The sequence below is a fragment of the Malaclemys terrapin genome, chromosome 5, assembly GCF_027887155.1.
Source record: "Malaclemys terrapin pileata isolate rMalTer1 chromosome 5, rMalTer1.hap1, whole genome shotgun sequence".
NCBI classification, from domain to species: Eukaryota; Metazoa; Chordata; order Testudines; family Emydidae; genus Malaclemys; species Malaclemys terrapin.
The window spans coordinates 35,521,165-35,543,289 of record NC_071509.1 but is presented as its reverse complement, the minus strand read 5'-3'; the positions used below and the strand labels follow the sequence as shown (position 1 = coordinate 35,543,289).

Genomic DNA, 22,125 nt, shown 5'->3' with positions numbered 1-22,125 from the left:
TGAATATACACAGGGCTATTTGTTTATTTCATTCTCTCTCAGGGAACTTACACAGGTTTGTTTTTGAGTAACTAAATATTTCATGGGTGCAAAACAACAACAAAACAACAATACCTCTCAGATTGCCAAGGCTACAACTTTGGGCCACAGTGTGTAACAAAGACCTAAAATGAGTAACATAAAAAAAATCATGCAGGAAACTTAAAATACTGTGGGATTCACTATTGCCAATCTCAAGTGATCAAAAATCATGAGTTGGACCTTAAAAATAACAAGTAACTTAAAATCTTAGATTTTAAAAAGTAAACTTCGTGGTCTTGTTATTTGCCTTTTTGTTTCTGAGCCTTTACAGTGCACTCATGTCACATTTCAGGGGCTCTCTCTGCAACCATGACTAGAAACTCATTTATTTTTTCAAAAGAAAGTTGTGATTCTGACATAATCACATATCACCAGAAGCTGGGTCTTTAAAAAAACACCACAGATACAAGACTTGTGATAAAATCACAAGAGCTGGCAATATAGCCCCCACTGCTGACTCTGCCTCACCCACCCGCCCCTGCCAGTCACTCTCCCTGTGACTGAAGCCCATGGCTTCAGCTGCCAGGATGCAGGATGCTGATGGTAACAACTTGAAACCTGCTGCTGGAGTAAAAGGAAGCAGAGAAGCAGATCCAGCAGGCTTATATCCAGGATCATTATTACTATGTATTCATCTGTATAACTTTAAACAGACAAATAACACCAGTCCATGCCCTACAAAGTTTACAATTTAAGAGCCAGATTCTGAGAGATTGGAGTCTATTCTCTGTTCTCCCTGCCCCTGTATGTTGCTCCTCCAGCATACATGGAAGGGGAACACTCACTGCACAAGGGGGTCTGTGGGTGACATACAGCTGCCAAAATGACCTAATGGTGCTGCATCGTAGGAGATCGAGAGGAAGTGGCTGGACCACTGTGACTAGTTATAGCTGCTAGGAGGCTGTTGCTCTAATTTACAACAGCAGTTGAATTGGCCCTTCAAGTCCGAGGGGTCAGGAGAAGGTTATACATCAGTTTAAGCTAAAGTGTGAATTTAAAATAATATATTGTTATTATTTCCATGTGGACACACTTAAGCCAATATAAGAGAGTGTCTTTTCCCCACCTTATAGGAGAAAAAGTATGGGCTGGTAGTTATGGCTTTTGCTTAAACTGTGGGGGAAACAGGTTCAATTCCCTGCTTTGCCACACAATTCCCACGTGACATTGGGCAAGTCACTTAGCCTCTGTGCGCCTCAGCTCTCTGTCTGTAAAATGGGACTAATACTTCCTTACAGCGGGGCACTGCGAGGCTAAATACTTTACAGATCTTGGCGCAGGTGGAGAGCTGCTGCTGAGAAGAGTTGTTTGCTGCAGTTTAGCTTGTGTCGCTTTGCATGGGATTTCAGCTAAACTGGAAAAGCCCAAGGCTCTTCTGGCGGGGCAAGAGCGTGCAGGTGCGGGTCAGACGGCAGGGCTCCGGCGGCTCCCAATTCAGGGCTGTGGCGGGAAACACTCGCCCCTGCTGGGAGTCCGCGCCCCCTGCAGCCTGCCGGCCTGGCAAGGGAGGGGTTTCTGGGCCGGGGACAGAGAGCAGGGGCCAGCTCCTGGGACATGTCCCTTATTGCACTGGGGTCCAACGCTCGCCCCGGCCGGGCCGCAGAGGGGGCAGCACCCCCACCCCTGCCTAGGCAGAAGGGGCGGGGCCGAGCGGTAGGGGGCGGGGCTAGTCAGGCGGTGCCAGGAGGCGGAGCGGGGCAGACCAAGCCGGAGGGGGCGGGGCTGGGCAGCCTCGTACCAGGATGTAGGGGGCGGGGCTGGGCAGCCCGCACCGGGCTGCCGGGGGCGGCTCCGGCCCGGCAGGTGGTGGGGGAGGCTCCGCCTCCCGCGCAGGCGGCTCCGCTAAGCCCACGTAGCGCTGGCGCTGCCCGGCCCTGGAGGCGGTGAGGTGTTGCGGGGCGCGCCACTTGCCGCGCAGCCATGAGCTTCAATCGCACGGAGAGCGACTGGCAGGGGCTGGTGGGCGAGGTGAGGCGGCCTCGGCGGGGGGAGCGGTCCGGGGCCCCGGAGGGAGCAGCTGCCGGCGCCTGGCCTCGGCGCTGTGCTCCGCGGGGGGATCCCGACCGGTGCCCGTGCGGGGCGGGGGAAGGGATCCCGCCCGCGAGCGCCGCAGAGCCGGGAGCTCTGAGTAGGCCTGGGCATGGGCCGGCGTCAGGCGATGCTGGCTCCCGCCCCCGGTGAGCCGAATGGTTCCGGCTGTCCCAGCACCGAGCTGAGCCGGTGCCAAAGGAATAGCCCGGAGGGAGTGCAGCAGGCAGCGCCGCAGGTGCTGCAGTAACAGCTGGTGAGCGGAGCCTGGGTGTTGCTCGTATTCCTGATCCTAATGGGGTGTGTGCCACCACGTGACAGCCAGCCCCTGCACTGCTGATCCTTGGCCTTTGGTTTGCACCTTCCTTCCCAAAGCACTTCAAAGCTAGAAACAGTCCGGTGCGGACCCAAAACACTGTGTGGGCTGCCGGACTTGGAGCCACTCCTGTAGAATAAGGAATGTGTTCCTTTCAATGACACTTGTTTTAAAAATTTGTGATGACTTGGTTGGTGATAACTTCTCAAGGTGGGCACTCTACAGGCACAGGAAGGCAAGCTCCACAATATTTAAGTCATTTGGCTGGCTTGTGGATGTTCCTTGCCCCCTCACTCTTCATGTGTAACTGCTAGGCATCCTTCAGAAGTTTATACAATGTGAAACTTCATGGTGCACTGCCTCCTATCAGTGTGTGTTGCATGTTAAATATTGGCACTGGATAGCACAGCTGTAAATGACATTGTCACAAGTTGTTTTTGGCCCAAAGTTTAAATTTGTTTTTCCTTGCATGAACAAACTTCCTGATTACTACTAGAAGGCAGTTCTTACTTAGGTACCGATCCTGCAATTACCAGTCCAAGGGCAGGTCTTCACTACGGGGGGGAGGTCGATTTAAGATACTCAAATTCAGCTACGCGAATAGCATAGCTGAATTCGACGTATTGCAGCCGACTTACCCCGCTGTAGGGACAGCGGCAAAATCGACCTCTGCGGCTTCCTGTCGACGTCGCTTCTCCCACCTCCGCTGGTGGAGTAAGAGCGTCGATTCGGGGATCGATTGTCGTGTCCCGACGGGATGCGATAAATCGATCCCCGAGAGGTCGATTTCTACCGGCCGATTCAGGCGGGTAGTATAGACCTAGCCCAAGTGTCACAGGGGTTCACCTGTGCACAGATCGAATTACAGCATTGGGGCCCTAGGCCTTAAATGGCTTTTAGATAGTGTCAACAGAAAACAAAGGTTGAGAGTGGATTGCACTTGAACATAAGCATGCTGTTGTAGCCAATAATATGTATACACAGCTTTGTTCATGTTTGAGACAAAATAGACTCTAGTTTTTGTTCTAATCTTATTGCAAATGCAAGGCTTTAGACATCAACTTTAGAAGAATTGGGCACTTAAGTTGTGCAAAACAGTCTTTACGGTAGACAAAGATTTAGGCCTGTAGCCTCAATAGGTAAAAGTAACAATTCAATATTAAGTTAGAAAGATTATTTCTGTTTTACATGCCTTATACAAACCTCTGAACTATCTACCCTTAAAAAAAAAAAAAAAAGAGTAACAGGCTGTTAACAATTGGTAACACATGCACAAACCCAAAACTAGCAGGCAACCACATAAAGAGACATCAACTTGAAATGTATTTAGGTCCCAGCAAGTGAGTTAAAAGTAGTATCGGGTAGTACACTGCCACTGTATCATGCCCACAACCTTTGCTGTTTTACAAGCACATTTTCCTGTTTACAAAAACAAAAAAACTCTTCTCTCTCCTGCTGCTGTTTGAAAGTTCCCAATCTTACAATATGATTCATGTGGGTGAACCCACTGATTTCACTGGGGCTCTGCATGCATAACGTTGCAAGATTGTGGTCTAAGGCCCTAATCTTGCAAGCAATACTCCAACACAGAGCCATGAAGCTGTGACAACTTCCAGTGACATCAGTGGGAATTAATGTGAGCATGGGGGTCTATGCTAATTCAGTTACTTCCAGGATTGGGGTCTAACTATCAGCGCACACAATGCTGTGTCAAATACACAATAAGCTGGAAGACTGAAATATGCATTTTCTCTATTCTGCTGGTTTTTATACAATATGAAATGTCAGGACAGAATTTTTCTCATCGGTCTTGGGGGAACATGGGGGATGGGGACAGAAAGTGTTTTTTTAAATTATGGTGGAGGGAAATGTCCCTGGACTTCTTAAAAACACTCATGACTTTATTTTGCTCATCAGACCTCCAAAATATTTTAGCCTACAAACTCCAAGTTTGGGCTCTGATCCTGAAATTAAACCCATGTGGATGAGCCCTTGTGCCCATGCAGAGCCTCATTGATCATACCAAGTTTAGGCTATGGTTAGGGCCCTATCAAATTCACGGCCCTAAAACGTCATGGACCGTAAAATCTGGTCTTCTGTGTACTTTTAACCTATACTATACAGATTTCACGGGAGAGACCAGCGTTTTTCAAACTCGGGGTTCCAGCCCAAAAGGGAGTCGTGGTGGGGGAGGCACAAGGTGATTGTAGAGGAGTCATGGCAGTGCCACCCTTACTTCTGCGCTCCCTTCAGAGCTGGGTAGTTGGAGAGTGGCGGCTGCTCGGCAGGGCCCAACTCTGAAGGCTGTAGCATAAAGTAAGGGTGGTACTACCATATCATTCCATCCTTACTGCTGTGTTGCTGCTGGCAGTGGTGCTGCCTTCAGACTTGGAAGATCAAGATTCAGTTTGCAGTTCTATCACAGATTTCCTGTGAACTTAGGCAAGTCACTTAAGCCTTTTGTTCACAAAAGTTGCTCTGGTATAACTAAAACGAGTTTAAAAATCAGTTTAAGTCAGTGTAGACTAGGACAAATAGTGTTCAGTGATTCAAGTAACTGTGACTAAACTCTGATCCACAGTGAGCCTATAGGCCCCTGTTGCCTATAGAACCCCTCCCTCGTGTACTTCATCAGCTGGAAAGCGTATAGCAGGGATCGGCAACCTTTGGCATGTGGCCCGTCAGGGAAATCCGCTGGCAGGCTGGGACGGTTTGTTTACCTGCAGCATCTGCCGGTTTGGCCAATTGCAGCTCCCACTGGCTGCGGTTTGCTGTTCCAGGCCAATAGGGGCTGCGGGAATTGGTGTGTGGACCAAGGGATGTGCTGGCCGCTGCTTCCCACAGCCCCCATTGGCCTGGAATGGCAAACCACAGCCAGTGGGAGCTGCGATTGGCCGAACCTGCGGATGCTGCAGATAAACAAACCGTCCCGACCCGCCAACGGATTTCTCTTTGAAAATGAAGTACCTCATGGGGGCAAGGGGTTGTGAAGATAAAGGCATTAATATTTGAGGGAGTGAAATATTAGTGATCTGGACTTCTTGTCCAAAAGATCTGATTATATAGTTTCAGCTCTCAAGAATGGAAATAGCAGTGGAAGAAGAAAAGTTTCAAGATCTTTGTATAGTACCATTGAGTTCCTACCAAAAATTAGGAGTTGCACTGATTCCAGAGTGTTGACAATACATAGAATGCAGTCCACAGTGATTCATAAGCAGAGGTTAGAGCTGTTTTCATTACTCTTGCTCTCAGTGAGTTGGTGATTTGATGTGGAAATAATGGCAAGAAGGGAAATAACAAGGTATAAGCCAGTCATTTATACAAATGCAATATAGACAAGTTTCTAAACTATTTTGTGATATGAACTTGTCATGCATTTTTGTAAAAATCTAAAACCTTGACAGTATCCCAGCTTCATCGGATTATTAGACCATGTCTGTACAGTAGCTGATGAGATCTAACCAGATTTGTCACTAAAAATAGCTATGGACAAATAGTAAGTGTTTGATGTAGAGAGGGTCACCTTGGCACGATTCCACTCTCCTGTAATATCAGTCTCTTACTCGGTTTCACTAAAGAAATTATCAGGTAGTAAAGCAGTTCAGGCAATAAAGTAGTTTGTCATATATATTCCTTTTAATTATTATGATCTGCCTTGTAGCAATTATCATTTGCTTTATTGCAGGTAACAGTTAATTGGTAGATAAGTCACTAGGCAAATAAGGAAAGCTGTACTCTTTAGCATTTTAGATTGAAGGTATGCAATCAGGTTCATGGGTAACTTCTTGTTTTGTTGTTTTTAGCTTCCATTGAAAAGGAAGCTTTCTTGGATTTTTTAAAAAACAATTCAATATAACCATTCAGAAGAGACATGAATTTTTGTGTGTGTGTGGTATAAAGTATTTCACTGTGTCTACAATACATTACAGAATTCATTTTGTTCATATCTCACTGATTGTGTGGCATACTGTATGTAACCTTTTTTCTTCCACTTGAGAAGAGGAAACCTCTGGCATTCATGTAAACAGAAGCGGCTATTGGATATTTTTTCTACAGAGCACGCTTAAAAATCACCCATTTCTTGCTTTGTTCAAACCAGAATATTCAAGTCTGTGTTGTTTTCTCTTTTAATTGGCACCTGGTTCTGGTCTCATTTGTTCAGATATGCAGATTTCAACAGGGCCCCATTATTTCCTTAAATACCCTCCTCTTTTGGTATTCAGTTGGCCTCATTCACTTATGGCCATTATTAATTCCTTTTTTCATTGGTAAAAAGCATATGCATTTCATAGTGTCTGGCATGCCTACTTTGAATTCTGTCTTGATATAATTTGTTTTTCACCTTATAACGAATAGATTAGAATTGGGAACATAGTTTTGGAGAATCATCAAATTTAGCAGAATAGGCTATACTGTAGATTGATTTTTTTTTTCTTTTGACATCATAAGTCCACAGAAGCAAACCCCATATTATTTTTTAAATCCATTTAGAAGGTAAAAATGCCTACACAGAAATATCAGGCCACCTTTTCATGTATGGCTCTTCATCAGTATATAAGTCCGAGTACAATTCACTGTGTGTGTGGAGGAGATTGTGAAGTCTTTTCATTTGGACCTTGAACACAGTTGTCACCATCTGTCCATGGTTCAGTCACTGACTGCCAGCCTAATTGATTAGGGAAAATTACCTACTCCCCATAAAAGGTGACATGTTCTTTCATGCTCTGAATATACTCCTAATGGAGGCATGACATGGATGGCAGGATCTATTTTTGTTTAGCATTTGATCTATATTTACTGGTTGAAAGCCTGCATTTGTATTGCAGTATAGTTACAGGCTACCATGTAGCTCTTGTAACTAAAAATCTTTCTTTGTAATTCCATTTTATGGTCTGAAGGCCTGAATCTTAACACTGGTTCTACCCAGCCGGTAACAGTGGTGCTTGGAGGTAGTTGCTCATTGTGAACATCTTCTGGTATGAGGTGCTCAATTGCTGCTCTCCTCTCATTATACACATTGCATAACCAGTTCTATGATCCACATCAGGCTGACTGCATGTGCCAGTCCCCTTGTTCCTAGTCAATAAATGAGCATGGGGACTTTTTTTTTTTACAAGGAATTTTGTGTTTGCTTTCACTTTTATATGTATTAATGTACCTGTCCAATTGCCATTTCTGGTAGCTAGTAATTATTTGGGGAGGGAATCTGTGGGGCTTACGTATATGAGAACATTTGAATAAAGGAAAGGAAGCTCTTCAAAGAAGAATCCTTCATAAAGAAAAGGTTTGAAATTCAAGTGATTTATCAGCAAGACTGTTGGAGGCAGACTTTTATAGATAACTTTGAAAGGCCCATTATAGATAATTCTCAGGTCTCATATTTAGTATTGTTTTAATCCCTTCTATTTATCTTTTTCTTTTATTAGGGATATGTTATACCTTATGTATGAAAACATTTATATTAGTAGGATGGTTTTCTATTCCAGCAGCTTTATTCACCTGAAGTCATAACTTTTGGCTTGTGATGTTACTTCCAAGTAGCAATTCATAATCTTGCACAGATATCCCTTACTTTTGGTTGGCTTTAAAGTGGGGTGGGAAAGAAACTAGAAATGGATGAGCAGAATTGTTTGTTGAAATTTAGAATTTTTTACGCTATCATTAGAGTAACTCTGACAGTATAATGTTTTAGATTCTGGATGCCTTTCTGGGTTTTTACCAGGGATTTGCCACTTTCAAGGTGTCAGTAAGGACACAAGTAGAGAGGTACAGTTGCTTTCATGAGGCTTATGCTAAGGCATCATAATCCAGAACATTTATGGCAGTGTTTCAACTTCTTTGCTGCCAGGAATAAAATTAATCCAAGGTGGAAGTGTCCTCTCCAGGAGCTCAAATCCTTCTTGGAATTGCTTTTCATTTCCCTTTTGGTTTTGCAACTAAGCATTTGCCATTTTTGGAAGACATTAGCTGTACTAATGTATCAAACAGTCCCCCAACCTTTTCCTTACTCATTTTAAATTGAAGTTAAGTAAGTCAATTCCAGGCAAGTAGTATATATTAGTAATGATTTTTGTCCTGAAGAACTACACTGACTTGAACAGTATGGAAGTGCTGATGCTGTTGCTTTGTATAAGAGCCCATAATGACAAAGTATTCTTGTCAGAGTATGTAATGAAACTATAAATTGTTTTCATGAATGCTATGTTTGGTCTCTTACAGGACAAATTCAAAATCTATTTAGTACCACATCTCCTATATGTGAATAATATCAAGTTTTACAGTATGTGCAGTAGGAATATAACACTTCTTCACAGACATCCTCTCGTGTTTGGTGAGAGAGTCTGATAGCACATTGTAAAAACTGAAGCAAGTTGTCTAAACCAGTGGTTCTTGTTATGTAAAGCTTCTGCTCAAATGCAATTGTAAGATCTGTAATTTGTATCCTTAAGTTCTGCAACCTTTTTGCAGACTTTGTAACTTCAGGTATTGCTGGCATAGCCTTTTAAGTTTTATAACCTTTGCAAGCTCTGTAATCTTATCACTTGTATGAACTTCCAAGCTTTGTAATATCCCATCCCTCAGAGAGAGTGTGAACGAGGGAGTGTGAACAAGGGAGTGTATGTGGGACTGGGCGGAGAGGAGCTGCAAGGAGAAAGGAACCTAGAGACAGTAGCCAGGTGTGTCTGATATAATCTGTTCTGAGAAGGCAATCACGAAGTGCTGTAAAGAGAAGAACAACCTGGTATGCATGAAAGGAACTGGTCCGGGAATGCTTCTCGGTGATGGACACAGAAGGAAAACTCAGTGTACGTGACAGGAGCTGCCCAGTTCCAGAAAAAAGAAGTAGCCATGCACACAAGCAGCTGCTGCTCCTTGACCTGCTCAGCAGCCTGGATTCGTGACCGCAGGCGGACACACCAGATCTACCATGCTTCAGCTCCTCGGTCTCCATGCTGTCTCTGGTAACTCTCCGCCTGGGTAAGTGTGTGGGTGCATGAGTGAATGTGTGCGTGTGTGAATAAGCTCCATCTCTTTTCTATCTGACCCAACAGCGGCATCGTAATAAAGCTAATACAAGTGTGACCCTGGGTTGGTTTTTAGGGGAACAGAGGTAACCGTTCTCAGACTGGGGCCGCTGCTTGTTCAGGGAAAGCCCCTGGCGGGTCAGGCTGGTTTGTTTACCTGCTGCGTCTGCAGGTTCGGCCAATCGCAGCTCGCAGTAGCTGCGGTCCCCCACTCCAGGCCAATGGGGGCAGCGGGAAGCAGCGGCCAGTATGTCTCTCGGCCCGCGCTGCTTCCTGCAGCTCCCATTGGCCTGGAGCGGTGAACCGCGGCCACTGGGAGCTGTGATCGGCTGAACCTGCGGTCGCGGCAGATAAACAAACGGTCCCGGCCTGCCAGGGGCTTTCCCTGAACAAGCGGCGGCCCTAGTTTGAGAACCACTGGTCTAAACACTTTTTGAGAATTAAAATTTAGATATGGCAGAAAAGCATGATAAATGCATATATAATATATACATACACTTTCTCCCAATTTTTCTCTTAATATCAGGGGCTCAAGGGAAAGTGGTGGCATGGAGTAGACTAGTACATAACTTTAATGGCCTGTACACCAGTGCTAGGAACCTGGGTAGTAACAAACAAGAGGAACTGGAATTGCTCATTTATGAGCATAAATTTGATCTCGCTGGTATTACAGAAACCTGGTTTGATGATTCCCATGATAGGGATGTTAAAATCAATTGTTAAAGCCTATTTAGGAAGGATCAAGTGGGGGAAAGGGGAGGGGAGTGGCACTCTGTCAAAAATGGCATTACCTGTTTCTAAGTCCCTGATAACTCAAAAGAGAATGATTCTGCATGCTTACAGATCAATGTCCAAACAGATAAAGCATAAGATGGGATATTACTTGGTGTCTGCTACAGATATCCAAATCACATTAGGGAGCAGAACGACCAGCTCCTTATGCACATATCTATTGTGTGTAGAGGGGGGGGAGGGGGAAGCTGTGTGATTATGGAGAACTTCAATCTACATGCTTGAGGTCTCATGGTGCCAATATTAAAACATGCTTGGAATTTCTAAATATTATGGATGACAATTTCCTAATTCAAGAAGTGTTGCAACCGATACCAGGGAATTTTGTATTAGACCTAGTCTTGACAGATAGAGGAACTGATTACAGAACTAAATGGTAATTTAGGTAATGATGGTTGGGAATTCTTTAAAAACGTTTTACTATATGCCCAAAAAACCACCATCAAGGTTAAGCTGTGGAATTACCTAGCTGCTTCTGTGGATGCTGTGTAGGGGGAAAATGGCCTGGAAAATTTGTGACTTGAAACTGCTGGAATAATTTGGCCCTAAGAGTTGATTTTAGGATTCTCTTGTCCAGCAAATACTTTCCCAGTGATTCTAGTATATTAAAGTCTTCAGTTTTAACCTAGAAAGACACGTACACAAACGTCTAAACCCTTAAAGATAAATTGCTCTTAAAATATTTTCTTAAAGAATGCAAACTTAGTTTTCTGAGGTCAACACGGTCTTGTGAATTAATACTTTGTCCAATTACTTTCCCTTTTCTCTCTTGCAGTATCTCGTATGTAAAAGAAAGCTAGAAAGTAAAAAGGAAGCATTGCTGATACTTTCCAAGGAACTGGACACATGTCAACAGGAGAGAGACCAATACAAGCTTATGGCCAATCAGCTGCGGGAACGTCACCAGTCACTGAAAAAGAAATACCGGGAGCTGATTGTATGTTACCTTATGAACATTGTAGTGATTTGGGCAAGAATGAACCTGAATTTAAAAAGTGTTTTCCTTTCGTGAGTGCAGTGTGTGCTGTAAAAATTGTTTGCTATACTACTTCCAGATGGATTGATCCCAATTCCACCATTATTTATTTGTTAAGCACTGATGTGCTTGGTGCTATAAAAGTAGGCTTGGCAGGATTCAATTTAAATTGACAGATGTTGGTAAATGTTGGTTTCATCTGCCACTCCGAAACTGATGATGGTAACAGTCGCTGTAGGTTCAACCTCCCCTCTGCACCTTGTGCCTGCAGGGATTGGTGTCACTGGCCTGTGGCAGCACAGAGCCCTCTGCAGCCCTGCTGTCAAAGGAGTGAGTGAGTGAGTGGAGCTATGACAATGGGCCTGTAACACTGAACCTCCGCAGATGCAAGGTGCAAGGAACACACAGGTCCTGACGGGCAGAGCAGAGACCTCTGGCCAAAGCTGTAAGGAGAAGGACAAGCCTCTGGCCATGGGAGAGGCCACCTCAGTGCTGAATGGCTCTTGCCCAGGGACGGAGCCATTCAGTGTGGGGTGATCTCCCTCCTCTCCCACATTGAGTGGCTAGTCGTCGTCCTGGCAGCCCTGCCCGGAGATCTGTGCTCTGCCAAGCCAGGACTGCAGCCTCCTCCGCGCCTTGCACCCAGTGTCTTGGGCCCCTCGACAGCACAGAGAGCATTCTGCAGCGGAACCCCTCTGTAGCCCTGCTGTCAGTGCTGCCCTAACCTGCTCCCCTTAATTTCCTGCAACTGTAAAAATAAAAATAGTTAATTGAAAAAAAATTAATTAACTGATTAAAAAAACATTAAATTCTGCCAAGACTGTATATAAAGCACAAACAAAGACTGTTCCAATCCCAAGGAGATTAGTCTAAAAGTCACGCTACCATTTAAAAACTGACTGCAGTGTTATGCCGTGGAGAACAATGCAGTAAATAAATCTTAACTTTCCAGTTCATGTTAACTTCAGAAGATTCTTGGAAGTGTCTTTAATCGAACTGCAACTTTTTGAAACCTAATTTTTGAAAACTATTGGTTCAGATACATTCTGGTGTGTTAAAGTCTCAGAGCCACAAAGATTATATGGTTACCGATTTCCGAAATAAGTTGCTGATAAAATGCATCTCTTTATTTGTAGGATGGGGATCCCTCTCTTCCTCCTGAAAAAAGGAAACAGGTAGGCTTTTTCTGTTTTAGTTGGCATCATATATAAACTATTTTGTGAAAATTCAAACTTTTAATTATATTGATGTCAATAAAACAAAATCTGATACTCAAGTGGACATTCCAGTTCACATTGGAAGACCATGAAGTCTTCAGTGACTCGTGCTTTCTTTTAAACATGTTAACTCTTGAAATATCTGAGCTATCATTAATAAACAGAGCAAATGGTTATGCCTATCATTTTACCTAAACTGAAATCAACAAGGATAATGAGTTGAGATTGCCTTCTTCATTTGTTTCTTGTAGTTGGGTCCTAAAACAGGTGAACAATGGGGGCATCATGGTGTCAAAGGGGGCTTAGGAATGTGTTGAGTGTATACCAGTTACTTACACTGTGTTTAGGTGCTCTTTCCAATTGCATGCCCTCCTGGTTTTGGGAGGGTTTCAGTGGGGAGCTGTATTAATTGCTTATATTTATTTTAGGCCAGAGGTTCAGATACCGTGTTCAACAGAGTACTTGTTGCTCTGTAGAGAGTTGTCAGTTGCACGAGGATGGATCTTGGTTTCTACTGAGAAATACAAGAAATGGGAGGGTGTGTTGAAATGAAGAACAAAAATAACCATTGTAACTTCTCAAAAAGGGCAAAACATCTAGTGCACTAAAGACAGGCGAAAATACATGAATATTTTCCTGTTGTTGTCTTTGAATGTAAGTGCTTTTTTTTTTTTTTTTTTTTTTTTTGCGCCCCTGGGATGTTACGTGAGCACAGATAGGAGGAAAGGTGGTCTGGGTGAGCCCAAATGAAAAGTGTCCATGAAACAGTCTCTCTAAGGTGTAGCCCACACTATTGAGAGTTTGAGAATCCCCATTTTAGTCAGTCATCAGTCCCTCCTGGTGCCTAACATTCATATTAACAGCTTTTCCTTCTAAATATCTACCGTAATTTACCATTTAAATAACCTAAATTCATATCCCTTTTAAACTCCAGAGAGGTGAAATCCCAATCCATATCCCCAAATGTTCAAAAATCAACTCAGGCCTAAAAAAATCATGAGATTGGCTTAGAAATCTTGACTTTTAAAAATAACAAATTATGGGTTCCTTTTTGTTTTGAGTCTCTAAACTTCACTCAGGTCACATTTTTTTCTGCAACCTACAGAGCTTAAAACTTCCTTTTAAAAATCTAAATTTTAAAATGGTAACTGAGATGTTCATAGAACCACTTGACTCCAGGAGCTGCCATTTTAGGAAAAAACACCAAATATGGTGAGACTTGTGATGAACTCATAAGTTTTGGCAACACTGCACAATACTTCCCTTCAAAATGGTCTACAGAGAAGTAAGAAGAATGCTGAAAATAATATATGCAGGAAGGTTAGAAAACAGCGCTTAGAAGTAAGTACATTTTAAGGGCTAAAGATTTAAATGTACTGTAAATACTGCCTATGTGCACGGGAGTGAATTAAAACCACATGTCAACTTCTATTTTGAGTTTACTGGCTCTATTGTGTTAGTGACACCTGTGGAGCTGCCATTCCACGTATGCATGTCAGCATGTGGCAGGGACACCCCTCCATGTTTACCTCCTTTAACTTTAGATTAGAGGGCAGAGAGGGGAGCTGGCTCCTCTGTCTCAGATCTGGTTGGCCAGAGGACTGGGTCAGAATCCCACTCCTGCCTTCCCATTGCCAGGCTGCTTCCCATTGGAGAAGGAAAGTGCCACTCCACAAATGGAGTTTAGCTCTGCCTCACTGGGGATGGGATTGGTTGACTATAGGCTACTTGGGTGGCAGAGGGGTGTTGCTGGGATAAGACTGGGTTTGGGCGGCAAGCACCTGCTGTTGCTGCAGGGAGTAGGTCTAAACACAGCCTTAACCCAGAGCTGGGATATTGGCCCACAGAGCAGGCTAAGGCACTCCCATAGCCAGGCTGGAGGAGTAAGTGAAACCCAGCAGAGGAAGCCCTGACAAGCATGGAGACCACTGGGCTGGACACTACAATATAGCAGAAACCGAGATTCACAACTTGGAGCTCACCCCCCCCCCCCCCCCCCCAAACATCAGTGATCAGTGCAGGGGACAAGAGATGCCCTCTTTTGGGGCTAAGGGACTCTGATTAATGAAACACTTGGAGGAGAGGAAGGTGATTAGGAACAGTCAACATGGATTCACTAAGGACAAGTCATGCCTGACCAACCTGATTGCCTTCTATGATGAGATAACTGGCTCTGTGGATATGGGGAAAGTGGTGGATGTGATATACCTTGACCTTAGCAAAGCTTTTGATACGGTCTCCCACAGTATTCTTGCCAGCAAGTTAAAGAAGTATGGATTGGATGAATGGACTATAAGGTGGATAGAAAGCTGGCTAGATCATCGGGCTCAACATGTAGTGATCAATGGTTCGATGTCTAGTTGGCAGCCAGTATCAAGCAGAGTACCCCAGTGGTCAGTCCTGGGGCTGGTTTTGTTCAACATGTTCATTAATGATCTGGATGATGGGATAGATTGCACCCTCAATAAGTTCGTGGATGACACTAAGCTGGAGGGAGAAGTAGATATGCTGGAGCATAGGGATAGGGTTCAGAGTGACCTAGACAAATTGGAGGATTGGGCCAAAAGAAATCTGATGAGGTTCAACAAGGACAACTGCAGAGACTTTAGGATGGAAGAGTCTCGTGCACCGCTATAGGCTGGGGACTGACTGGCTAAGTGGCAGTTCTGCAGAAAAGGACCTGGGGATTACAGTGGACGAGAAGCTGGATATGAGTCAACAGTGTGCCCTTGTTGCCAAGAAGGCTAACGGCATATTGGGCTGCATTAGTAGGAACATTGCCAGCAGATCAAGGGAAGTGATTATTCCCCTCTATTCGGCACTGGTGAGGCCACATCTGGAGTATTGCATCCAGTTTTGGCCCCCCCACCCCCACTACAGAAAGGATGTGGACAAATTGGAGAGAGTCCAACGGAGGGCAACGAAAATGATTAGGGGACTGGGGCACATGATTTATGAGGAGAGGCTGAGGGAACTGGGCTTATTTAGTCTGCAGAAGAGAAGAGTGAGGGGGGATTTGATAGCAGCCTTCAACTACCTGAAGGGGGGTTCCAAAGAGGATGGAACTAGGCTATTCTCAGTGGTGGCAGATGACAGAACAAGAAGCAGTGGTCTCAAGTTGCATTGGCTGAGGTCTATGTTGGATATTAAAAAAACCTATTTCACTAGGAGGGTGCTGAAGCACTAGAATAGGTTACCTAGGGAAACGGTAGAATCTCCATTCTTAGAGGTTTTTAAGGCCTGGCTTGACAAAGCCCTGGCTGGGATGATTTAGTTGGGGTTGGTCCTGCTTTGACCAGGGGGTTGGACTAGATGTCCTCCCGAGGTCTCTTCCAACCCTAATCTGTGATTCTGTTTCTAAACTGCTTGCCTGTCCCCTTCACCTGTCAGAATCCAGTTTAAAGGCTAACTGCATTCAGTTACTCTTGGTGGCTGTTTCTGACTATCAAGAATTAGTCAAAAAGCTGAGCAGTGTGTCTACAACCCCTTGTCATCAGATTTGTGCAGGAAGTACTGCTGGCCTTTCGCTAAAGCGCTAAGAGCCATGAGTGAGAATCCTGAAAGATAACATCTTCAGAAAAGCAGCGTTTGGAGGTAAGCAATCATCCCTTATCTACCACATGGATGTTGTGAAGATTGATTAATGTGATTTCCCTTTTGTTGAGGGGGTCTGAAGATGAAAAGCACTACTCATGTGCCAAGTACTAGTAATAAAATGAGACCTACCAGCTTTGTTCTGGTTTGTGGGTGAGTGACTCCCTTACTGTGAAGGGGCAGATGGAAAACTGCAAGATTGTTTGTCCTTGTAATGCTTCAGAGAATAGTATTCTTGTATATTTCAAACTGCACCTGCTCAGAAGAATCCTGCCTGCAGAGTGGAAGGACCCTAGTTTCTGCATATCTTTAGTCTTGTAGAAACAGGGCATTCTGTGTGTTGTGAACGTGTAGGTCGAAAACTAGGATTTTTAGCAATGTTGCAAATCTTGTTCTGTAGGATGGCAGTGTTTTTGTTTTTCTCATAATGTAGTTTAAAAAGAAAAGGTGCACTGAGAAGTTGAATCTAAAAACCATGGTACCCGGTTTCAAAATGTTAGGATCTCTTCAGGCCCAACCCCTCACACTCCCTGTGCTCCTCTCCTTTCTCTGTTTCTTACTTCGCTGGAATAGAGAACCCTTGCCCATGGATAAACTTTAATATCCTTGGAAAACACCCCAATGTTCATTAATCATAACACTCTCAAAAGGCTACAAAGATCTTGTTTTTCTGTTTTACCTTCTGCTTGAGGCAAAGTTGTTCATCTCGAATTCTGAAAGCAACTGAAATGACTCCCATAAAACAATCACATGAGAGGATTTTCTTGTCGGGCAATATGGAGGCCTTTATTTAAGCAGAAAATAATCCTGTTTAGCTAGATCTGACAAATATTTGACCCAGTAACACAGGGATCGGCAACCTTTGGCACGTGGCCTGCCACGGAAAGCCCCTGGCGGGCTGGTTTGTTTACCATCCGCTTCCGCAGATTTGGCCGATCACGGCTCCCACTGGCTGCAGTTCACCGCTCCAGACCAATGGGGGCGGCGGGAAGGAGCAGCCAGCACATCCCTCAGCCCGTGCCACTTCCCGCAGCCCCCATTGGCCTGGGATGGCAAACCACAGCCACTGGGAGCCCCGATCGTCCGAACCTGCGGAGGCAGCAGGTAAACAAACCAGCCCGGCCTGCCAGGGTGCTTACCCTGGTGGGCCACGTGCCAAAGGTTGCTGATCCCTGCGCTAGCAGCATGTGTCTGGGGTGTGGGTACAAAAATGCCCTTAATGAACACTCCCACTGAGCAGTGCTTCTAGAAACTTGGATATGAAAGCTACTAGCAATCTCAAGGTCCTCTGTTATTGGTGAAGGAGTGGAAGTGAGCACTGGGAACAAGTGACATCTTAGAAATTGTAGCCTCCTTTACCTATCTGTATTCTTGTTCTGCAGCCCTTCCAAACTGGGACAGATCTGGGTAACTGTTAATAGGTGCTCTGCTACAGAGGACCAGAGCTGATATGCAAAGGATTTCTTGGTTGACACAAAAAAACCCACAATGGTTCTATATCTGTAGTTTCTAAATTGATAAACCTAAATATAGCTCTTTGATGGTATATTTATTTCTATAAAGAGCTGTGCATGGGGGGAAAAAAATCCATGCTTCATATTTTTTAATCAGCCCTGTATTTACAAAAACACATCCCATATTTCTAAATTTCAGTCTTGAAAGTTATTAGAGGTGAGTAAAAGTGAGCAAGTCTTAGCAAAACATTGTCAGGCCCTGGGTGTAGGGTGACCAGATGTCCCGATTTTATAGGGACGGTCCCGATTTTTGGGTCTTTTTCTTATATAGGCTCCTATTACGCCCCCATCCCCAATCCCGATTTTTCACACTTAATGTCTGGTCACCCTACCTGGATAATGTATTTCTGTGCTAGCATCCCTGTGACTGATCTCGAAAAGCCTGGATCCTCTTCCAGGGGTTCTGTATTTATTTATTTTATTAGGTCATCATTGGGGAGTGTGGTTTTTTTTTTTTTTTTCTGTCCAAGGAAATGTGTGATGTGTAGACGATGCATTTTGTTTGCTACATCCAGGTCACCATAGCTTCAAAACCATTTTGGGAGAAGACTGATGATGAAAGGTTTAAGTTTAGTTTCTAATAAGATTGTAGTGCTAACAGAGGTCATCAAATTTTGTAGCTTGCAGTGAACAAGGGTCCTTGCTAAGCAAAGCAAGTTTCTGTGTTAACTACCCATCAACATCATATGAAAGCATAGGAGGACAAATTGCAATTAAACTTGCTATTAGTCATAGCCCTATAGTGTACCTGATGTTTCAACAGACTTTTATCCTGTCCTCCCTTGTTGAAGGTAGGGGAGTGAGAAATGGGAATATTGTAAAATATTAACATAAAGATGAACTACTTTTACACATTTGTATCTAAATATTTAAAGGTATATTTTTTCCAGATATTTATCTTCCATCCCCCACCATCTCTTTAAAAAAACAAAACACTCTCTTTTTTCCGGCAGTATCTAAAGATAGGAGGATTTTTTGAGTGCCATGTAAGATTTATGTGCCAGAGAATTGAGGTGTTATTAAAGGGGTGTTCCTATCCATTTTTATACAGTAGTGTGAAGGAGCATAACACTTATTCGTGTGGCTAGACTTGAGAAACTGATAAAGGAATCTTATACAAGGACAGTGGATGGTTCCAGAATGTATTTGAATAAGGATTTCCCCCCCTTATCTCTTGGTTACTGGTTCAAATACTGTTCAGTTCAGTAACAAATTTAATGAATGAAAATCGTTGTTCCCTGGCAGCCATTCACTGGCCAGTATCATATTAGTTGATGATTCTTTTGGCAGTGACTTCAGTTGGTTATTTTAACTTAAAATAAAGCCCTTATCCACTGTGACAGACCCAGACCAGTGGGGTACAGGAGTCTGGTAGAGAGCAAATATACTGGTCACTGGATGAATAGTTTTCTGTTCCCTGAGTGACCAGAGCAGGGGCTGCACTAGAGTAATCAGGAACCTGCTAGAACCAGTTAAGGCAGGCAGGCTAATTAGGACACCTGGAGCCAATTAAGAAGCTTCTAGAATCAATTAAGGCAGGCTAATCAGGGCACCTGGGTTTTAAAAGGAGCTCACTTAGGGTGACCAGACGTCCCGATTTTATCGGGACTGTCCCGATATTTCCTTGTTTGTCCCGCGTCCCGACCGACATGCGGTCGGGACACTGTACAAACAAGGAAATGCCCCGGAGCCTAGAGCCCGGAAGTGCTCGCACCCCCCCCTCCTCCCTGACTCCGCCCCCTCCTCCCCCGATTGGCTCCCTCCCCGAATCCCCGCCTCTTCCCTGGGCTCACCCTTCCCCCTCCCTCCGCAAGCGCTGGAGGGAGGCCCGGGAGACTCAGGGGAAGCGCGGGGTCGGGGTGAGTAACAGTCCGGCCTGGTCCCGAGCAGGCAGGACTCAGTTGGGTGGTTGGGAGAGGAGGGGGGCGACCCGCGGGGCCAGGCGGCAACTGTTGTCCCCCCAGGCAGCGGGACTCGGGAGCAGCCGCTGCTGCAGCTCCCACTGCCGCGGGGGAGGAAGCGGCCATGGCGCTCCGCGGCTGCGGCGCCTCTGAACCCCCCGAGCCGGGGCCTGCTGCGGGGACCCAGCAGCGCGTACGCTGGGCCCAGCCCCTGGCCAGTCGCGTCTGGGCTGCTGCCCAGCTGGTGCTATCCCGTGGCGGCCCCGGGGTGGAGGCATCGGCCGCCCAGCCCCGTTCGTTCCCCTGCGGGACGGGGGCGCTGAGGCCTGCTGCCCCCACTCCGGGGCCGCCGCGGGATAGCACCAGCTGGGCAGCAGCCCAGACACGACTGGCCAGGGGCTGGGCCCAGCGTGCGCGCTGCTGGGTCCCCGCAGCAGGCCCCGGCTCGGGGAGTTCGGGGGCGCCAGAGCTGCAGCCGCGGAGCGCCATGGCCGCTTCCTGCCCCCACGGCAGTGGGAGCTGCAGCAGCGGCTGCTCCCGAGTCCCGCTGGCCGGGGGTGAGAACCCCCCCTCCTCGCCCTACCACCCAACTGAGTCCTGCCTGCTCGGGACCAGGCCGGACTGTTACTCACCCCGGCCCCGCGCTTCCCCTGAGTCTCCCGGGCCTCCCTCCAGCGCTTGTGGAGGAAGGTTTTTTTTTTTTGGCCCCGCCCCCCGCCACCCTCCCCCCCCCCCCCCCCGCGTCCCGATATTTGTCTTGGGTGATCTGGTCACCCTAAGCTCACTTCAGTTTGTGGTGTGTGTGAGAAAAGCTGGGAGCAAGAGGCGCAAGGAGCTGAGAGTGAGAGGGTGTGCTGCTGGAGGACTGAGGAGCACAAGTGTTATCAGACACCAGGAGGAAGGTCCTGTGGTGAGAATAAGGAAGGTGTTTGGAGGAGGCCATGGGGAAGTAGCCCAGGGAGTTGTAGCTGTCATGCAGCTGATACAGCTGCAGTCCACAGGGCCCTGGGCTGGAACCCAGAGTAGAGGGCGGGCCCGGGTTCCCCCCAAACCTCCCAATTGACCTGGACTGTGGGTTCTTCCAGAGGGGAAGGTCTCTGAGCTGTTCCCCAACCCACATGGTGAATCTCTGAGGGAAGAAAATCCACCAATAAGCGCAGGACCCACCAAGATAGAGGAGGAACTTTGTCACACACGCTCCTCCTCCTGCTCCAAAAAAGTTTTGAGTACTTAACGAGAAACACTGCTAATTTCTAAACAACTGGGTCGTGGACTGGCACCAGTCCCTGAGATCTCCTTGATGCAGTTTAGAAAAGCAACATCAGGTTGAGGAAACACTATTCTAGAGCATCAGAGGCTCCAAAATTCTCTCCCCTTCCATGTTTAACTGAGAGCCTTGATGATGTCTTGGCAAAACCTTTGGAATCTGGGACAATTCAAAATGTGTGTAGTGCAGAACCTCTAAGCTGGGGGAATGAATTCTCCAGCAATTACTCATCGGTGGTGTGGTTTATTTGTTTCAGTTTAACAGAAGTAAAATAGAAGCTTTGCAGTAAGGGGCAAGTCTGTGCTTTGCTTATTGAGATGCTCTTAGCATGTTAAAGAGGGCTGTTTTTTATTTTGGCGTCTAAATCCTTTGTTTAAAATTTCTCCCAAAATCTCAGTTGTGAATATAAAGATTTGTTACATTGTCTTAAGTCATTCATCTGACTAAGCAGTAAAATGCAGCAGAGATTGCAATCCCAGAAAAATGTTTTAGGAGGAAATAAATGGGTGTGATCATATACCAGTTATAGACAGTGGAGCTGGATTTGGCTTGAAGCTAGTACAACTCCAGTGTCATAGTTGTCAACACTGATTAGTGACATTCAGTTCTTCTAAGGGATTCAAATTACATATGGTATTGGCGTATGCAGATGTGTTCACGTTCATAATAGAAATGTATTTCACAAATGGAAATATTTCTAAGAGACTTGTACAAATAGCGTTCCTCTTAAGTAACTCAATCTCTCACTTATCTCGCCTTTATTGAAATTCAGTTACTTTTCACAAAAATTGCATCAAAGCATTGCAAGTCAGTTGATTCTAAAAGAACTTCAGCCTCAGCTGCTTTGGTTCAGATGAAAAAGTCCTGAAAACAACCTGAAATATTTTTAATGCCCCTTAGGCAGTAATCTCTGAACCGTTGGCCCTACTCTGAGCAGGGGATTGGACTAGATGACTTCCTGAGGTCTCTTCCAACCCTAATATTCTATGATTGACAGAATGCATCTTGAAGCTACTTGATCCATTCTGTATATTGATGACTGTCATTCATTTGTTAGCATACAGAAAAAATCATTCTACTGAAGCAGATCTTGAAAAAGAGTTTTGTGTTTGCTGAAAGGTTGCTGTCTCAAAACTAAAATCAGAAACTAGTTAATTCTTGCCGTAAAGTTGGATAGTTACGTTGTTTAGGAAATATGTAATCTCTAAAACAGACAGAACTGAGCCATTCTCAGTTTTCAACCATATCAACAGTTAAGAATAGAGCTGTTGATTAATCAGTTAACTCGCGCAATAAACTCAAAAAAATTAATTGTGATTAATCAGTTTTCATTACACATAATAGAATACCAATTGAAATTTATTAAATATTTTCGGACATTTTTCTACTTTTTCAAATATATTGATTTCAATTG

At 45.1% G+C, this 22,125-nt stretch overlaps 1 protein-coding gene across 2 annotated transcripts in view; it reads left to right on the top strand.

The window, feature by feature from the left end:
- The first annotated feature begins 1,852 nt into the window (after window positions 1–1,852).
- Window positions 1,853–22,125, top strand: part of CCDC149 (coiled-coil domain containing 149) — a 60,535-nt gene continuing 40,262 nt past the window's right edge. For both annotated transcript variants that reach the window (XM_054029448.1, XM_054029447.1), the window contains exons 1-3: window positions 1,853–2,049; window positions 11,018–11,179; window positions 12,355–12,393. In XM_054029448.1, the coding sequence (XP_053885423.1) occupies window positions 2,002–2,049; window positions 11,018–11,179; window positions 12,355–12,393 (249 nt within the window). In that variant the 5' untranslated portion in view covers window positions 1,853–2,001. The remainder of the gene's footprint in view (window positions 2,050–11,017; window positions 11,180–12,354; window positions 12,394–22,125) is intronic.